The sequence below is a fragment of the Dermochelys coriacea genome, chromosome 11 (assembly GCF_009764565.3).
Source record: "Dermochelys coriacea isolate rDerCor1 chromosome 11, rDerCor1.pri.v4, whole genome shotgun sequence".
In the NCBI taxonomy this organism is placed as follows: Eukaryota; Metazoa; Chordata; order Testudines; family Dermochelyidae; genus Dermochelys; species Dermochelys coriacea.
In genome coordinates, this window is record NC_050078.2 from 53,371,062 (window position 1) to 53,391,985 (window position 20,924).

General features: G+C 39.0%; 1 protein-coding gene across 3 annotated transcripts in view; it reads right to left on the bottom strand.

The window, feature by feature from the left end:
- HIBCH (3-hydroxyisobutyryl-CoA hydrolase) overlaps window positions 1–20,924 on the bottom strand; it is a 100,727-nt gene that overhangs the window by 72,031 nt on the left and 7,772 nt on the right. For all 3 annotated transcript variants that reach the window (XR_006278058.1, XM_038421344.2, XM_043505470.1), the window contains exons 2-6: window positions 20,020–20,062; window positions 18,986–19,126; window positions 17,518–17,602; window positions 15,359–15,439; window positions 12,603–12,655 (exon numbers count right to left, since the gene is read on the bottom strand). Coding sequence is in view for 2 of the 3 variants with exons in the window: in XM_038421344.2 (XP_038277272.1) it covers window positions 12,603–12,655; window positions 15,359–15,439; window positions 17,518–17,602; window positions 18,986–19,126; window positions 20,020–20,062 (403 nt within the window). In the remaining variant the exon portion in view is untranslated. The remainder of the gene's footprint in view (window positions 1–12,602; window positions 12,656–15,358; window positions 15,440–17,517; window positions 17,603–18,985; window positions 19,127–20,019; window positions 20,063–20,924) is intronic.

Here is a 20,924-nt window from a genome sequence, read left to right on the forward strand (position 1 = left end):
TTTCGTGAGCTACGAAAGTGTAGCTCACAAAAGCTTATGCTCTAATAAATTTGTTAGTCTCTAAGGTGCCACAAGTACTCCTTTTCTTTTTGCGAATACAGACTAACACGGCTGCTACTCTGAAACCTACATAAAAACAGTTTATGATATTTTTGGTCTAGCAAAAGAACAACCAACAATGCTAGGCCATATTCTGCCATTTATCTGTACATAAAACTTCCCTTAACATCAATAGAAGTTTCAGACACAGGTCAACGACAATGTATGACCCTTTCTAATTACATGATACTTTATACTGTAATCTAATTATGCCATATAGATTCAGTTTATAGCTCAGCATACTCTGCAACTTCTCCGTAAAATACAGTTTGCAAGTGTGTTAAATTAGTTACATGACACAAATATTCTTCTAAAAAGCTTCATACTATTTTAAAAGTGGAGGTAACATTTGTTTACTAAATCATATTTATCTGTTTTGGTTTATGTGGACACTAGAAAATACCTGCATACTAATCTTTTCCTCAACAGATTTACATGACTGTTTAAAAAGGCAAAAATGTAGAGTTTGAAAAATTGCCTAAACCCTACTGAAGTTTCCATTGCACTAAAAATGACTTTTTTGCAAATGACGCACACCTTCCATAATAAAATCAGAAGGCCTAAATTTTCAGAAGGTGCTAATGACTTTGCCCAACTTGAAATCTGATTTTCACAAACGCTGAGCACATGCTTTCTGCAAATGAGCCCCCTTTCAAAGGTGTGTCAAGTCGGCCACACTTAAACTGAAGCACCCAAAATTACAAGTCACTTTCCAGAATTTAAGCCAGGATTTTCAGTTATTTGGCTCTAAAGAGGTTTTTGTACTGCCAAAAAGAAGTTTTGAACTCAAACTATGGCTTTTCTTACAACCCCTCTCTGCCTGATCAAACTAGTAATTTGCACTCAAAACTGCTTTTGAATTCAGTTTAAATTCTGCACATAAGACAATTGCAGGATTAAGCCCATACTCTCCTACCGAAACATGCCAAAACTGACACCATTAATATTACCAACAAATATGCTTTAAAAGCAAGTGAACCAAATGAAGAAATTTGAGTTCTGTGTGAGACAGAATGTCAGCCTTACTCTATATATAGCTTATCTGGGTATTCGTCTGGGAAAGAAAAGATGTTCTTTAAAGAACGAAAACTAAGCTCTTTCTGGAAAGAAAGGCGCTTGTTCATGACTATGCTGAGGTAATCCGGATGAAGATCCCTGTAAACCCAGAGCTCCCATGTCCTTATCTTGCTGTAGCTCACTGTGAGATCCATTGTTAAAATTACTGGCAATTTGAGCTTGGCAAAGTTACAGAATCAAGGCTATAACAGAATTTTCCTACAGAGCTCTAACTGTGGGGAGGGTAGAATATTGGCAAAGCTCCCTCTCTTCCCCCAACATTCTGCTATGCCTCAATTGTGGACATTTGATACAATGCTGCTATTTTCACATAAAATTACACTGTAAACTCTTCAATCAGGAACGATGTTTTGCTCTGTAAAGCAGCTACCTCATTTTTGGTGCTGTTTAAACAAAGTTATAACAGAACAGACAAAGTTTATAATCTAACACAGTTTAAAAAAATTAATTACCACATTTAATTATGCAAGGCAAAAATGTATATCTGAACTGTATTTCTTCATACAGGAAACGATGACTGAGAATACAATCGTGAAGTAAAATAGGCACAAGAACCTTCCCTTATTTACAAGGCCACTTTTTTCTCTGCCCTATAAGGCACTATTGACACGTGCACTGAGCACAATTCTGCTCCTTTTTTATTAGGAGACCGCTACCGCTAAGCAATATTTTTTTTTAAGTCTCTTCAGTGGTTCCTTAAGACAGGATTCACTGAGCATCATTACAAATGCTCTACACATAGAACGTTACCCCATATAACATGCCGTGTTTAGCAATGCTTCACGGCTATCAATATCTAACTTAATTCACTTTTAAGCTGATGTTAAGCACAAGGACAGTGGTTAGCATGTAAATAAGCAAAAAATCTAGAGTAACCTATAGAACAGCTTTAGAGTATTTGAGATTAATTTCAGTAGCCACTATTGAGGATGCTAGACTCGAGGGTTTAACAAGATATTTTTGTTTCTCAATAACCAGCATTAGAGGACTCACAGGGGGAGTTCCCTGCTATCCAAGGCTGCAAATCATACATCTTCCAAGTATTTAATTTAAAATGGCATTTTGCTGGCAAAGATGTGATTATAGAATCATAGAACTGGAAGGGACCTCAAGAGGTCACCTAGTCCAGTCCCCTGCACTCAAGGCAGGACTAAGTATTATCTAGTTCTAGACTATCCCTGACAGGTGTCTGTCCAACCTGCTCTTAAAAATCCCCAATGATGAAGATTCCACAATCTCCCTAGGCAATTTATTCCAGTGCTTAATCACTCTTGACAGTTAGGAAGTTTTTCCTAATATCCAACCTAAACTGCCCTTGCTGAATTTTAAGCCCATTGCTTCTTGTCCTATCTCAGAGGTTAAGAACAATTTTTCTCCCTCCTCCTCGTAACAACCTTTTATGTACTTGAAAACTGTTATCATGTCCCCTCTTCACGTCTTCTCGTCTCCAGACTAAACAAACCCAATTTTTTCAATCTTCCCTCATAAGTCAGGTGTTCTAGACCTTTAATCGTTTTTGTTGCTCTTCTCTGGACTTTCTCCAATTTGTCCACATCTTTCCTGAAATGTGGCGCCCAGAAATGAACACAATACTCCAGCTGAGGCCTCATCAGTATGGAGTAGAGCGGAAGAATTACTTCTCGTGTCTTGCTTACAATACTCCTGCTAATACATCCCAGAATGACGTTTGCTTTTTTTGCAACAGCGTTACACTCTGAACTCATATTTAGCTTGAGATCCACTCTGACCCCCAGATCCCTTTCCGTAGTACTCCTTCCTAGGAAGTCATTTCCCATTTTGTATGTGTGCAACTGATTGTTCCTTCCTAAGTAGAGTACTTTGCATTTGTCCTTATTGAATTTCATCCTATTTACTTCAGACCATTTCTCCAGTTTGTCCAAATCATTTTGAATTTTAATCCTATCCTCCAAAACAGTTGCAACCCCTCCTAGCTTGGTATCATCCGCAAACTTTATAAGTGTACTCTCTATGCCATTATATAAATCATTGATGAAGATATTGAACAGAACCAGACCCAGAACCAATCCCTGTGGGGGCCCACTCGTTATGCCCTTCCAGCATGACTGTGAACCACTGATAACTACTCTCTGCGAACGATATTCCAACCAGTTATGCACCCACCTTATAGTAGCTCCATCTAGGTTGTATTTCCCTATTTTGTTTATGAGCAGGTCATGCGAGACATTATCAAAAGCTTTACTAAAGTCAAGATATAAACACACATTGCTACTTTTTTTGGACATTTTACCTATATGAAATTTAAGAAAGGTAGCCATATTACAAATGTTTACTCAGTATCTATGCAAAAAGACATATTAGGCTAACATACCAAAAATTTCTTATTTAAACCTGTCCATAACATCCTGTATAGCTGAACTCTAATAAATAAAATTAGAGTTAGCAATCAGTAGTGTGTGGGTAAAAGGTTCAAGCTATGGTCTCATGCTGCTACACTTAAGTGGAAACGTATTATTTACATGGTCTATTTTCATTCCTTTTTCTACCTAACCATATTTTATCTTGACAGATGCTTGCCTCTTCCCTGATCTGTTTTTGGTCTGGTAAATGTTGTCAACAGAAACTCTAAATACAGATGGTTTTAAAAACATCAAAAAAACATCGGCAGGACTGATTCAATAAGCAGGGAAAAGAAGATTCAATCATCTAATGTTCCATGATGTACTTTAGAGACTTGAAACACTTAAACATCAGCTTCTTGGAATTAGCAACAATCTGTGATAAATGTTTTGGTAAGGATTAAGTACTGTGATACAACATGGCCAAAGGGCAGCAGGGGAGTGTTAGAAGGGAGCCTTATTCCCTGTAGAGAGAAGAAAGTTTGCTACAGATTAATTAAAGCACCTGAAGCCAGTCACCTGATAACCCCCTCCCCCCCTGCTTCAATCAGACAGGGGAAGGAGCTGAAGCAGAGTGGATTGGTATTGGAGCAGAGAGCAGTTTGGAAGGAAGCAGAAGAGAGTTTGAAGAATTACTGCGGTGAGCTAAGAAGACCAAGACCCGAGGTAAAAGAACACCTGGTTTGTGCAGAGGGAGGGCAGGAAGCCCCACAAGCTGAAGGGCAGGAAAGAGAAGTAGCTCGGGGGAGGGAACTGCTAGTTCAAGCGGTTTACCACTATCCCTAGGGCCCCTGGGCTGGGACCCGGAGTGGAGGGCGGGCCCAGGTCCCTCCCTCTCCACTCCCCTGCTCTAGGACACTAGTTGGGCAGTTAATACCCCAGTTCAGGGGCGAGAAATGGTGCCCTGAACCCTTCCCAAGAAGAGAGCGGAAGACCCATCAAAGTAGTGCCAGCAATTTGCCACAGTACCTAGTTAAATAAATTATTGTATTGTAGGCTTCATCTTAATTCTGTTTTTTGTTAAGCACTGTGAGAGAGTACAAACATTAAAAAGTTACAGCAATTGTACAGGTCATTTACAAATGCAATACCTTATCTTAAGCAAAATCATAACATTCATTAAACTTGTAAAAATCTGCAAAATTCTTTATTCATTACTGCTCGGGTAAGCTTTCAAAGGGAGCAGGAGCTCTAACACTTACACAAACTTTCTTAAATTTAAAGTATCTTTGTGGCAAGAACTAAATGATACCGAAATGAAGAAGATACCATTTAAAATGAATAAACGGGGACTACTAATTAGTTAACATCCAGATTGGTCTTGGTCTGTGGGGCTATTTTAAGATCTTGTATTAACCCTGGTACTCTGCTTCCCTGCAGCATCTGACAGGTTTCCTGTGCACATTATACATGCTGGAATATAGAATACCCTAGATCCTGTCATAAAAAAATTTCCATTCAACCCAAATGACTACACCTTAAAAGTATGTGGCGCTGAATCTAGGCAATGTTTAATATTTTAAACATCCCTACAAGTTTTCAACTCATATTTTAAAAGTTTCACTGAACACGTCCTTACACCCCAACCACTCAATGTGAAAAGTAAAGGAAAGGCAAACTCTGATAGCTACCAAACAGCAGATGTAATATACTGTATTGCAGTGGTTCTAAACCAGGGGTCTGTGGCCCCCTGGGGGCCACAAGCAGGTCTCAGGGGCTCCGCCAAGCATGGCCCACGTTAGACTCGCTAGAGCCCAGAGCAGAAAGCCGAAGCCCTGCCATACGGAACTGCAAGCCAGGGCTAACACCAACGCCTGAACAACTTAGCTTTATGGTGTCCTCTGTGGTGTGGGCCCCAGAAAATTACCCTGCTTGCTACCCCCTAATGCTGACCCTGGCTTTTATATGCAGAAAACAGTTGTTGTGTCACAGCTGGGCCATGGAGTTTTTAATAGCATGTTGTGGAGCCTCAGAAAGAAAAAGGTTGAGAACCCCTGCTATACTGAACAAACTTTTGCACAAGCAATCTCCCTACATCAACCAGCCTACTTACTGTAGGTCAGGCTTGACATGAGTAATTGGACACAGGTGAGGCTTCATTTTTGGGAGGCAGGATTAGTATATCATACACAGTAAAATCAGTGGTAAGTAATATGGAACTAAAAAGCTTGCTCTTTTTTATCACCATAGAAATACTGTTACAAGACAATGGAAGGTCTGGAAAGCCCCAGACTTGTACTGCTGTTTGACCTGGGAGATCCTTATATATGCATGTGTAATGTCTTCCAGGCAGAGTTGCCAGCATGTGGGTTCACTGAGGGAGAACAGACTCCAAATTGCACAGTACAGCTGAGATGCTGGAACACTGGTAAAGTAAAAACTGCTTGTGCTGGTAATTACAAGAATTGTGTGGTGGCTAAAAAGCACCGCTTCTGGTAAGGACCTAGGGAATATTATTTTAATTGGCCTATGTTCTCTTCCACACCTAAATTTCCCATGCTAGCTAGTGAAAGAGAGAGAGAGAGAGAGAGAGAGAATCAGTTTTTTATAATGTAGTAAAAGCAAAATTACCAAAAAAAAAAAATGCTTTAAAAGGCACAGCAAGCAAATAATGTAAAATTACATCCCAGTGGGATATACCAAAGAAAGTGAGTTTGCACCTCCTGGTTCGTATTTTGAGCCTAATATTAATGATAATTCAAATAATTACAACTATTGTGGTCTTGGAAATGTACTGCTGGATAGTAAATTTAAAACAGAAACCACAAAAAACCCTCAAAATAAAATACAAATAAAACAAACGCTAATATATTAAAAAAGCCAAAATCAAAAGCAGTGGAATGGAGGCCTGGTTTGAGATGAGTAACTGGACCTAGGTGAGGCCTCATGTCTTGGGAGACAGAATTAAGGTGTTAAATGAATCAGCTGGAAATAGAATGTCTGTACTAACTAAGATAAGGGAGAACACCCAGAGAATCACTTACAATGAACAAAATAACAATGGATAAGATAGGCCTGAAATGTAAGATGAGGTAAAGGGTAAGTTGTACATGAACAGTGTGGGCTGTACAGGGATTGGTTCCTACGAAGTGACCAAGCCAATCCCAAAACATCTGATGCAATGTATAATAAATGTAGTGTAATGTGTAAAGGTATATAAAGTAAAAGGTTTACTGTGTAATTCTGGATGTGTTGTACACCCTATGCCCCCCCTACGCCTCAGTTTGATCAACTCAGTATAGCTTTATTGTACGCCAAATAAAGGAACCTGAGTGATGAGACTGGAGTTGAACTGAGTTCTTGGGGACCCAAGTGGAAGAAGTCTGGGGGGAACCCCAACACTTGTCTAAGTGTCTGCAAGATTTGGTCCTACTTATTTTTCTTTTAATATGCTATTGTATACTGCCACTGAAGGGGTGACATCAGATTATACCATATTAATTGGATAGGCTACATTTTTCCTGGAGAAGAGGAGGAAGAGAAGACATACACATTTTTAAACTCCATCAATTTTTTATCTTTGCTATGTATTATTTTTAGCCACACAAAATACTATTTGAATGTTACCATTTTTATGGTATTTTCAATATTTTAATATGAAATTCTCAAGTGTAACACTTGCTTGATAAATATTGACATTGTTTCTTTCCATCCTCTTCACTTTAAACAAGAGTACGAGTAGATTGATAATGCAAGGCAGAAGGTTTGATTAGCTGAAAGGAAAGTTGGCATGTTTGAGGAAACCACTCAATTTCTTATTCTTTGCAAAGTTCCTCTCCCTATTGTAAGATATAGGCAGGATACTTCGGAATGAACCTAGAATGCACCAAAACTAGATTTCCTTCAGTGTTTCTACCTTAACCTGTATGAAAAAATTGATTCTATATATCACTATACTTCAGTAGAAAGAAATATTTACCATACTTTACGAGTAATCACCTGAACTCGCTGAATATTTTACAATCCAAACAGACAAGACAAAAGATGTAGGAAAAAGGTGGGAAAGGGGTGCAACATACAAGCAAAGTGATCAAGGCAATGGCTGACCAATCATCTTTAACTCATTTTATTCTGTCTAGTCTACTTAGATCATCAGCTTGTCAAAACTGAGCACAAAAAAGGCCCTAATCCAGATTCAGGACTTTGGGTTCCCGCAGTATCTGAGTATTAAACAATAGTTGGTGTACTGGAGAACAGCTGATGGTCAAATGAAACAGGCAATATGGTGATCTGAACATAAATCTTAAGCACTCTACTTGCTTTGCATTGCTCCAGGCTCTGTTATAAGGAGAGGGGTTTGACACCATGAGTCTTTTCGTTGTTTATATTAATACCAGAAAGCACCAACCACATTGTTAGACACACCAGCTAATCTGAAAGATTTATCATTTTGCAGGACAGGAAAAAATGCAAGAATTTAAACTGCTCTGTAAAGAGGTAAACCTCTGTTTTAGCACAATTTTTTTTAAAAGTACTTTAAACCTCCCTGTATCAGTTTGCTGAATTTGGCCTAATGTTTGGCAAATATCACATTGTCACATTTTGTACTTAATATATAAAAATAGGGGATAGGATGAGGGTGGATGGGTTAACAAAAACAGGGAAATAGGAAAAAGTAGAAAGAGACACAAGATACCTAAAGGGTGGGAGGGTTAATCTGTCCCTTTAGAGGTAGTAGCAGTTAGGGGTCAGCACACCATGGCATGGCCCCTTAGGAGTTTGGGAGGTCTGATGTATACCAAGACCAAAAGAAATACAAAATACTGGTAGACAGGAAGTAGCCGCAAGAAAATGTAGTGCTTGAGTGGGGAAAACCTGTTACTGTTTCCTTAAGGACCTGGGACTAGGAGCCTTGCAGAGTGGTGAGGGCAAGGCTCCCCTCTTGCCCAGCCAATTGAGATGAACTTCAGGAAGGAAGACAAGCATATATGCTGCCTCATAGCAAAGGAGACACTAACAGGAGAAGTCTGGCTTGCTGAGCTCTCCAAGTTGGAGGACTAATTGGGGAAAAAAGGGGCCAGCTGAAGGAGAAGTTAGCTAAGGCCCTACAGTTGGCCTAAATCAAAATCACACTCTGATGAGGGGAGCTGTGAAAAATCTTAAGGAACTCTTAAGGAAGGCGTTACTGACTATCTGAACCATAATCCCAGCTCCAAGATGAGGGGTGGTTATGGGGACTCTTGCCTTAAGGAGGAAGACCAGAGAGATTGCTTGAAATATAACCCCAAATCTAGGAAGAGACTGGCAGAGAACTCCTCTCTTAAGGAAAAAGAGACTGCCTCCAGTATAACCCAAGAAGACTAAGAAGGACCTTGAGAACACACCTCAGTAGCTGTCTGGGAAGAAGCCACACAAGGAGAAAACTCCAGAATGGGAATAGCGGAGTCCATGTTCCTCTGAGGGATGCTGACCAACAGGGAAAAGGTAGGAGCAGCATAGGGAAACACCAAGGGATTAGAAGGCGTGGTTGTTAATTGCCCAACAAAGGGCCCCAGGCTGGAACCCAAAGGAGAGGATATGGCTAGTTTCCCCTATCTGCACAGTAGGAGGCTACAAGCCTCAAACCCTAGAATCAGACAGACGAGTCCAAAATGGGGGACAAAGGCCCGGTATAAAAATTACTAGACTTTGGGTTGTCTGTACTTTTTCTTCCCCCTGGATGAGGAATAAACTGAGAAGTGACCTGATGGCAGGGTGTGCCCTGTTACAGGTGGGAAGGAAAGGACGGAAAGGAGCCTGGAGGGCAGGGAGAGCAAGGCTGGTAACAGAAACAGTAAATGAAGGGGGTGAAAAGAGGTCAGGACAACAGTATAACCACAACATGAGCTCATCTCCCTCAACAAGATACTATGTATTTGTGTTTAGTTAGATGTGAGGGTTTGTAAGTGGAAAATTTCCTTTTTTTTAGTTTAACTTAACTCTGGAAAAAACTGCCTACGTATGTATGGGAGGCACTAGTATAGTAAGCTGTGTGTATTAGAAGGAATGAAAAGAAGAATAAACTAGATAAAACTAGTCAAGCCAGGAACAAACAAAAAAACTTGCTTTCATCCAGGGACTCTATTAGCCCTGTCATCTGCCAAGTAACAACTGCTATCCTCTTTCGACTGCTAGCAGATTTTCATATATATATGCAAAACTAAGAAATTGATAGTCAATTCAGTCAGTTACTGCCTTCCTACAGCTTATATCCACAGCTTGCTGTAGTCGGACATCATTTTTACTGTTGGTACTACTTCTGTCAGTGTTGCTGTTCACTCAACCACCACCAGTAAAATTGTTTAAGGCAATGTTATCTCCACGGATAGTTTTAAGATGCTTTATCACTGGGTTGAAAACAAAGAACTTCCAGTGATCACACAGATATTCTTACCTAAAAATGAAAACTCAGCCCATACAGACACACTCCACTACCAAACAAATCACTCAAAGACCTAGGTCTAACTATTTCCAGATTTTATATCAAAAATATACAAACTTTATTTTCTATCATGTGATGTGCTCTGCTAGGATTTGAATTATCAGTGAAATCTAAAAAGCCAAATTAAAGAGAAATGACCTCAATATATCTCTTTCTTAGAGTACTCTGTTCATGGTATTGTATATAATATGCTATCATTAAGAAACGAAATGGGACTAATGTGTGCAGCCAATGGTAGCTAATCAGTTATAACTAATATTTATATTTCAGACTTCTAACCTTTAAGAAAGTAAGTTAACTATGGATAGTGTCAAATAACAGCAAACTGACCAGAGCTGGAAGAGATTTCTGCAGATTCTGCATGCTAGTGTCCCCACTCTTTTATTGTTCTTATACCAAAATTTCAGCCTCCTTAATAAGCTGCAAGGTCCTCTGCTGCCTTCAAAGCTACTACCAAATTCTCAAAGAAAAGCACAGGTTTATCATTAACAAAATCATTAAAAATAGCAGTCTGCTCTGCTATGGCAGAACTCTCTTATATATGATGATGTCATCTCCTTCCCTCTGATTACACCTACCAAATGTGAATGCTATAAAGAGGATCAGGTAAACACACCTTCAAAGAATTTGCAGTGAATATTTGGCACATGAAGTTATTCTGAGTCACTGATGCATACAATTTCCCTTTAGCCCATTCACTTTGCCTAGTTAGAAGTATTTTTCCCTCCTGTTCCATGTGAAAGAGTAGCTCATTAACAATATGTGCATATAATTTCAATCAGAGAATAAATGTCAACTAGTCTTAACCATATAACTTTTAGAACATACAACTTATTGCTTAGTTTTAGCAAAACAGTAAAACCATCTCTTAAATTCATTTTGGGGCTGTAATGTATCCAGAACTAGATTCTTGGAATTGTCATGAGCATGCCATAGGTATGGATGGTATTTTACAGATGAAAAGCAAGTTCCAGAGTTAATGTCCATTATATATGGAGTCACATCAGTTTTTTCTATTTTCTGCAATGGTCACTTGGGAGATAGGAACAAAAAGCTGCATTACCTCTTCAGTATATTAATGGGTTATGTCAAAGAGAGACGTTACACTTGAAAATTAACTACTTTCTAAATTACTTGGGCCAAGCATCACCCAATAATATCTGAAAATGACTTGTGTTAAATGACTTATACCTTAGAGACTAACAAATTTATTAGAGCATAAGCTTTCGTGAGCTACAGCTCACTTCATCGGATGCATTTGGTGGAAAAAATTTTGGTTTTTTTTCCACCAAATGCATCCGATGAAGTGAGCTGTAGCTCACGAAAGCTTATGCTCTAATAAATTTGTTAGTCTCTAAGGTGCCACAAGTACTCCTTTTCTTTTTGCGAATACAGACTAACTCGGCTGCTACTCTGAAACATGACTTATACCATAACTCCTCACTTAACATCATCCCGGTTAACGTTGTTTCGTTGTTACGTCGCTGATCAATTAGGGAACGTGCTCGTTTAAAGTTGCACAATGCTCCCTTATAACGTTGTTTGGCAGCTGCCTGCTTTGTCCACTGCTTGCAGGAAGAGTAGCCCATTGGAGCTAGCTGCTGGGGCTTGGAACCAGGGTGGACTGGTAGCCCCGCTAAGTTCCCTGTGCGGCAGCCACCCAGCAGGCTATCAATTGCTGGGCAGTTCAAGAGTCCCTCCCCCCACTGCTGTGTGCTGCTCCTGCCCTCTGCCTTGGAGCTGCTCTCCAGACCCTCTTACTTGCTGTGCAGAGGGGGTGGGGAAGAGAGGGGTGCTGATGTCCGGGTATCCCCCTCCCCTGCACCCGATTTCCACAGAGCACGGGGGGGGGGGGACAGGACAGGACTCAGGATGGAGGGAGCTTGCTGCCAGCAGCTGTTGTCTCAACTTGCTGATCAACTTAAAAAGGCAGTGTACTTAGAGTGGAGTCAGCATACTTAAAGGGACAATGCGCTTCTCTCTCTCTCACGTACACTGTGTGTGTGTGTCTCTCTCTCACACATGCAACCCCCCCACCCTCATCAGAACTCTGGAAAGTGGAGGGAGTGGTGCACTTCAGTGGGATAGCATGGGTTCATCATCACATTCAGTTTCCACAGGGAATGTTTGCAGCCATTGCCATGCCTCTATTGTATCTTCTCCCTCCATTCCTGCTGTCTTGTAGAGTGTGAGGCTACATTAACAACGTGTTAACCCTTGAGGGCTCAGCCAAGTGTTAGTTCATCATTTAGCAGCAAGGCATTCCTTGGAAAATATCCCACCCTCTGACTCCACTACCTCAACCAAGCTTCACAATCATCATAGCTGTGTACAGTATTAAACTTGTGTATTTGTGTGTGTACATATATAGTCTTTTGTCTGGCGAAAAAAATTTGCTGGATCATAACCCCCCCCCATTTACCTTAATTCTTATGGGGAAACTGGATTCACTTATCACTTAGCTTAAAGTAGCATTTTTTCAGGAACATAACTAACAACATTAAGCGAGGAGTTGCTGTACTTACTTTTAACTGTCAATTTTGCTTCCCTCAATGTTTTTAATCAAATATTACATTAACATAGACAAGCCATCTCAACCGTCTCACTTAGAAAGGTATTTTACTTACACCTCCCATTGTAATCCCATCAATAAGTGCCACGTACGGCTTCTGGCAGGTACCTAACAGAAATATAACAATTAGGCATAAGTAATATATTTTTGTACACTTAACCCCAGCCTAAAAGAAAATACCTATGACACATAGATACCACAAATATTTCACTTAACTGGCTGTAGTTTTAACAAATTACTTTATACAATAAAGATATAAAAGGATAAGACGTTAAATTCAAAATGAATAAAGTTATTTTATGTCACCACCCAATAGTACAGGTACTTGAAGTAGTTCATAAATTATATATATAAATAAACTTCAGTATGATTTGTCAGTTAATTCTCTAGGGGGCGAATTCTAGAGACACTTCTACCATCCTTAAGAATGCATTTAAAAAGCAACCAGTAAACAAACCCACATTATTTTTAAGACTAAGTGTGTGAATACCTAAACATCCAGACTAACTTAGGAGGAGCAAAACCAAGGTCCCAGTTCCTTCGAGGACAGCTTTTTTTTTTTTTTTTTTTAAATGAAGCTATGCTTTTTAGTCAGTCATTTTCAGTCTTTTTTTTTTTTAAATTTAATTTTAAATTAAATCTAAGAAACTGCAAAATCCCAACTCAAGCAGTTATAGCAATTGCAACAAAATGCAAGAAAATGTAGAGTTATAGTTCCCACACAATTTTAACTCTCTTTCTGTATATGCATACATAAGAGGGTCTTTCACTACAAGATCCCCACGCTGAGTAGTGGGAAATAGTATTTAGCAAATATAACAAAGGACGTGTGCTTTAACCTCATCACCCCAGATGAACATGCAATATTATTGCCTGGATTGCTAAACCAATTTTTGTACTACATCTCCACTTTGACTGCATAAATAAGATGCATTATTTGCTGACAACTTTAGATACTCACTAGAGATGCTTTCAATACATAATAAAAAATCTCACTCATAGGAATGCTATCAGATCAAATTTAGAAAAAATATACATTTGCTTTATATATGCTTTAATCAAGCCATGATCAATAAAAACACTTGTATGTGCTTTAAAGCCAATGGAAAAGGTTTACTTAAAGTCCCGTGTGTTCTTACTTTACAAACATTGTAGGATTCTGCAAGAGCAAGAGAACAAGAAAGTAAAATGATAAAACTGACTTGTCTATCTCTTATAGTCAAAGGTGAGATAACATAAGTTAGATGCGAGAACAACGCAAGTTAGATGTTACATTCTCAGGGCTTGTCTTGAAATGCTAGAGAGGTGCTGCTGTAGCACATCAGTTTAGACCAGTGTTTCCCAAACTTGGGACACCGCTTGTTCAGGGAAAGCCCCTGGTGGGCCAGGCCGGTTTGTTTACCTGCCGCGTCCACAGGTTCGGCCGATCGCGGCTCCCAGTGGCCGCGGTTCGCTGTGCCCGGCCAATGGGGACTGTGGGAAGTGGTGCGGGCCAAGGGACGTCCCTTGGCCCGCACCACTTCCCACAGCCCCCATTGGCTGGGCACAGTGACCCGCGGCCAGTGGGATCTGCGATTGGCCGAACCTGCGGACACGGCAGGTAAACAAACCGTCCCGGCCCACCAGGGGCTTTCCCTGAACAAGCAGCGTCCCAAGTTTGGGAAGCACTGGTGTAGACCCTATCTATGCCAACAGAAGTTCTCCCATTGGCATGTAGGTAATCCACCTACTGCAGAGGCAGTAGGTAGGTCAATGAAAGAATTCTTCCATTGACCTAGCATTGACCTAGTCTATAGGTAAGGTTAGGTCAGCTTAACCACACCTCTCAGAGGTGTGGATTTTTCACAACCGTGAGCGACATGGCGAGTCAACCTATTTTTTTTTTAGTGTAGACCAGGCCTGTTTTAATAATCTAAGGGTGTTGTAAAATAACATGCTAACTTTTCAGAAATATGAATTTTTAATCTGAAAACATCCTTTAACTACACCTGAATTGCCATACAGCATCAAAACAATGGTCCCTCTAGTCAGTATCTTATCTCTCTGACTGTCACTAGTACCAGATGCTGCCAAGGAAGGCTTAAAGCCCAGAATATTCAATTAAACATGTCTGCAGGAAAAACTTCTTCCTGACTCCAAACTGCTAGTAGTTGACTTGTGTTCTGAAGAATGAGGTGTTAATAACCCATGTACAGTTTATATTCTGGCTGTAAATAGATTATTCACATAAAGGTCCAATCTTTTTCTGAATCCTACTAAGCCCTTTGCCACAGTAATAATCAGTGGAACTCCTGCTACAAATTGTTATGCAATGAGTAAAGCAGTATTGCCTTCTAATTTCATTGTGTGCTGCCACATTCTTACATAAAATGGGCACTCCTATATTTACTGTCTAATAATGTATCTTGTCACATCATCTTTGTGTCTTCTCTAAACTAAACAAATAATACTTGACAATTATCTAAAACACTTCATCTGCAAATCTAGGAATCGCTTTCCCCATCACTGAAATATAGTTACTGACAACCTCCAAGATGAAATGGAGAAGCAACAGTTTAAAATGGGAAATGAATACCATACTTACCCACACCCCTAAAATTATAAGGGATTCCCCACTGCCAAATTAGTGATGGGTTACCAAAACTGGCATTTAGTCAGAAATAAATACCTTCAGATTTAATCTTTACCTCTGTTACCAGTTCTATAAAATTAAGTATTGAATTTATGCTTTAGAGCCACCACTGTGAAAAATCAAACCCACAAATATTCTAGAGGTATTTTAGATTTGGAAATTGCTTTGTACACACATACCAACAGCATTGTTCAGAATGTATTCTTCTCTGAAGAAATCTTGTGCTAGCCTATCTCCAACTTTTCCTGCATCTGTGATAGCTAGTAAAATAAGACAAAATTAAAACTAAAAATTATTGCTTTAAAAATTTGGTAAAATTTAACCAGCACAACAAAAATGACCTTGTAATATTAAATATTCACAATAAGCAAGGTCTTGTGTACACTGCAAGATGGACTTAAATTCTGTAGGAGGGGCCCCTGTTTTCTGCAGCACTCCAGTGCAGCAAACGGAAGTGTGGCAATTACCAGTAGACTTAAAAATGTATTTTAATTTCTTAAATACAATCAGTATCATCTTCCTTGAGTTATTTTCATTATAATGCATATTTTTCCCCACTAATTTCTTGTCATAACATATCCAATAATCTTTGTCCAGCTCTCATAAATTATGCCTCCAGCATTCATGAGCCTTTCCTACTGATTGGTTTCAGAGTAGCAGCCGTGTTAGTCTGTATTCGCAAAAAGAAAAGGAGTACTTGTGGCACCTTAGAGACTAACAAATTTATTAGAGCATAAGCTTTCGTGAGCTACAGCTCACTTCATCGGATGCATTTGGTGGAAAAAACAGAGGAGAGATTTATATACACACACACACAGAGAACATGAAACAATGGGTTTATCATACACACTGTAAGGAGAGTGATCACTTAAGATAAGCCATCACCCACAGCAGGGGGGGGAAAGGAGGAAAACCTTCCATGGTGACAAGCAGGTAGGCTAATTCCAGCAGTTAACAAGAATATCAGAGGAACAGTGGGGGGTGGGGTGGGGGGGAGAAATACCATGGGGAAATAGACACAAACACAATAACACAAATAAATAAACACAAAAAAGCTTCAAAAACAGACTCCAACGAGAGACTGCTGAATTGGAATTAATTTGCAAACTGGATACAATTAACTTAGGCTTGAATAGAGACTGGGAATGGATGAGTCATTACACAAAGTAAAACTATTTCCCCATGGTATTTCTCCCCCCCACCCCACCCCCCACTGTTCCTCTGATATTCTTGTTAACTGCTGGAATTAGCCTACCTGCTTGTCACATGGAAGGTTTTCCTCCTTTCCCCCCCCTGCTGCTGGTGATGGCTTATCTTAAGTGATCACTCTCCTTACAGTGTGTATGATAAACCCATTGTTTCATGTTCTCTGTGTGTGTGTATATAAATCTCTCCTCTGTTTTTTCCACCAAATGCATCCGATGAAGTGAGCTGTAGCTCACGAAAGCTTATGCTCTAATAAATTTGTTAGTCTCTAAGGTGCCACAAGTACTCCTTTTCTTTTTCCTACTGATTGGAAGCTTCATCATTTGGTTTCACTGGAATGATCACAGGAGGTCATGATCACAGAGGGAAAGCCAATTTCCCAGATAGCTAAAAACATTCCTACTAAAGATTTTGAATATTGGAAAATGAGGACCAGTGCAGAGAGGACACTAGTTTACAATGAGCAGACAGGCTGTTGCATTTTCAGCCTCTGCAGCATTTTCAGGGTACATAGTTTGTTCTTAAATTAGCTAAAGTAATCTAGTAGGGAGTACACAAATGCATGGATCACTGTGGTCAGATCTGTCTAAAAGGGTACAATCTTTATAGCAAGTCATAAATATAAGCAGATGTTTTTTGCTGCCATGACTATTTGGGTCTTTAATATCAGTGGGTTGTCTAACAGGGCCACCAGATTGCAAGGACAGATGCCCTCAGTAGCAAGGGATATTTTTGAGGAGGCAAGTTCTTCAGAGTGCTTCCCTCTTCCTACCACATTCACTTCAGTATGCCTAGTTTTAAGTTTTAGCCAGCTACTCATAAAGAGTTATTTTTCAACCATTATAACAAAATTTAGCTGCCCCAGGGCAAATACTGTTTTGCTTTATCTCTATATTATCTACATAAACTGAAAAGGAACTCATTTAAGATACATAAATGTTTTACAGTGGCCACATTAAAATCTTGATGTTTCTTGCACAACAGTATCTATTTACCTCGATCTTACTAATTCATGTCTGCCCTATACTTAGAATGGGGGATATGAATATTGAAGTAACTAATCACTGAAAGTTGTATGTCACAATTGTAAAACAGTAACCAGGGTGAATTCAGCACATTCTCAAGTCCTTACCTCTGATATCACCCCCTGCACAGAAAGCCTTTCCTCCAGTTCCTTTTATAATTATTAGAAAGGTTTGAGGGTCTTTCTCCCATGTCTAAGAGGAAGGACAAAAGAAATATTATTCCCCAATATATAAAAGTTCATTTTAAAAACACTTTTCCCAAATGCTGTCTTTCGTCATTCTTCTTACACCTTCCAGAAAATGAGCCATATCCTCCTCAAAACTTCAATTGAGCCCTAAAAACATACAAAAGGCAGGACTTGGAAAATCCACAAACGCAGCTGAGTAGAAATTTCTCCTGGGTCAGTGCCATCAACGTCTGCCGAATATATTATTTCACTCTTAAAAAACCAAGTTTGTATCCCCTGAAGAAACATTTAGTTCATGCTTGGAAGGTTAACTGATGTAGAGAGGTCTTCCTGAATCTGCCAACAGACAGCTTCAGTGTCAATACCATCAGAAGAGAAACAGGGGAAGCAGCTGGGAAGCACTTGCTGCTTTAGAAGTATGTGCCCTGTGAGGACTATTGTCCTCATTCCTGGTAGGAGTTGCCACACGCTAGAGCAGTCGGCCTGCGAGGAGCTCCTACCAGTGCTACCCCACTTCCACAGCAGAAGATTCTGTGATTGAGATGGTATTAACTGGGGCTCAAAGTTCAGCCAGTAGGAGACCAGGGTGTTAAAGGCCCAAACAGACTGGGCAGGAAGTACATGTCTTGTAGCACTAATGGATTTCAGCCAAATGAATTGACTAAGTCCTGGTCTACGCACAGTGTGTTGTACCGGTATAACTACACCAGTGTAGCATATTTTTGTTTTTAACTGAAATAATTATAGTCATACAGCCTCCCCAGTGTTGATGCAGTTATTAAAAGTGCATTATATTCATCTATTTTAATCCCTTTCCCATATGGTAATAAGCTATATCAAGATAAATATTTATACCAATATAACTGCATCCGCACTAAAGAAGGGGGTTGAACCACTTTAACTATACCAGTATAGTTAAAGTGGTATGATTTCTACAATTGAGACAGTCAGGATTTGGACTAGTTCAAGTACTCTCCACCCCCAGCCCTGCTTACATAACCTTTGGAGAAAGGAACCCATATCACCAAATATGCAACACTTTTCAGCATTTCACTAAAATGTAGAAAGTTAGTTGAAGGTAGAAAGGTAGTTCACCAAACTACCATGCAAATGTGGATTCTTCAATCTAATCCGTAGGTCAGGATGGTATTTAAGGACATGCCTTACTTTAAAAATGTGAGTAGTCTCATTGAATTCAATGGATCTACTCACACATTTAGTTAGGTGCAAGTTTAAGTACCTGTTGAAGCAGGGTCTTAATGATTGGGTCAGTGACTCCATACAAGAAGTTACAGATTAATTAGAAAGAACAAAAAAGTGGCAGCTTTATATTTAAAACTGCTAGTAGATGTATGAATTTAGGCTGAATTAAAATAAAGCCACTAACCTTTAACTGTGGATAAATCTGTCGAATCATGGAAAGATTTAATGCATTTAGAGCCTTTGGTCTAGTCATAGTTATGACTCCAGCACATCCTCTCTTTTCCAATAACACTTCAGCTGCAGAATCTGTGTGTTTGGACATATTCTGTACATGCAAAAATAGGAAGACTAAATAAAACAATGTATTTTCATGTTGAATAACCATACGGTATAGAGTATAATTCCATAAACATTCTCAAAACTCACAGTAACTGTGATTAAGGTCATTGTGAGTATTTTGACAGAATTCTAGACTAACATTTTCCAACACAACTCTCAAATTATTTAAAGATTGATTTATTTCAGCTACTCTTTAATATTGCGCCTAAAGGCATACTAAGTATATTATACTAGCTTTGAGCTTATTAATTTGCAGGAATATCTGGAAATAGAACAGCTTTTGTGTTGTACATTCTGAAATACATTATGTTCCTCAATGTCTTTATTTAGGACATATGGTTGTGATCTTGTTTCACTGAGACTACCACGTTGAAAACACTTGCATCAGTTATGATGACAGATGTACAAGACTATTCTCCTACTCACCATCTAACACAGTACACATGGGATCATGACAAATGGCCTTGTCTGATCATGTTTAGCAATATTATACAAAAAAGTTACTCAAATGATTCATAAGCAAACTCAATTTAAAACTCAAAACTAAAATGTAGAGAAAGTAAACTAAAATATACAGAAGAAAATTTAGCATACTGGAAAACATTGTGTTTGAAACTACTGAGACAAACAGAACAATCACTCAAAATATGTGGGGTGCCAAAAACTAATAAATCTATTATTATTGTAAGAGGAATTTGTAGTAAACTCCAGCCGAAGTGTAACTGGCAACATAAGACCTAAACATTAAAAAGCTGAATTTATAGTATAATACTGCCAGGATTGGATAAACTAAAGAACTATACACTTATTCTCTATCACACAAGGGGGAGAAGTTACAAAATCGGCTTCTAACGCTACCAGATAGAACCCTATACTTACCAAGTGCTGTAGTATTATTTGTAATCTGTTGAATGGGTTCAATCTGAAACAAGAAAGCCAAGTTCAATGGAAGCTAAAGCATTTCAAAAATCAAATGCTCTGAGTGAGTTGCACTAAGCTTTGCAAAGAAGTTGCTCGCTGTACATGTCAAGTCAGTGGCAGGTTTTCTGAACATATACAACTTTGCAACATATACAATTCAACTTCTAAATTATGGTTAGTATGAATAGTGTACAAGCAATCACCCTTTAAAGTCATAAACAACAGACTTGTCGTAAATCACTAAAATGGAGTTTTTACGTGTGTTTCTAGCATTGTAAATAGTTGTTGTTTTTAAAGGAACAGGAAAAAAAAGAACAAACAAATAGCATTTGTCAACACGTACAAACCACTGCCAGTTCTAAAGTGCCTAGAAGTTTCAAAGAAAGTTTGCACACATACAGAAGGAGGTCCTGACTATAATCAGCAGCTTGGCTCAATGTCCAGTATTTAGTAGGCATATTCCAAAAATATCAGTGCATGTTTAAGTGCTTCAGAAATATTTTCTAGCCCTGACATTACTGCAATTTTTTTCAGTTGCCCTTATCATAACCTCTAGAGACAATTATATAAACTAGTTATTTGGGGACAAAATGTGCTCTAGTTTATCTGGTGTGCATTGAGAATAACTCAAATGAAATATAATGAGTTATGCACAATTTACATCAATGTATCTGAGAGCAGATTTTGGCATATAGTCCTACTTTGTTGGATCTATAAACTATTTTGTTTTGAGAATATTGCACAGTTGCTTCCTCTTTGTTATCCTGCCCCATTCTTGGGAGCAGACTGAACAACGCTTGCCAGAGTTCTATACCAGATTTTTTTCAGTTTATCAAGACCTATGGCAGTTTGACTATAAAAGA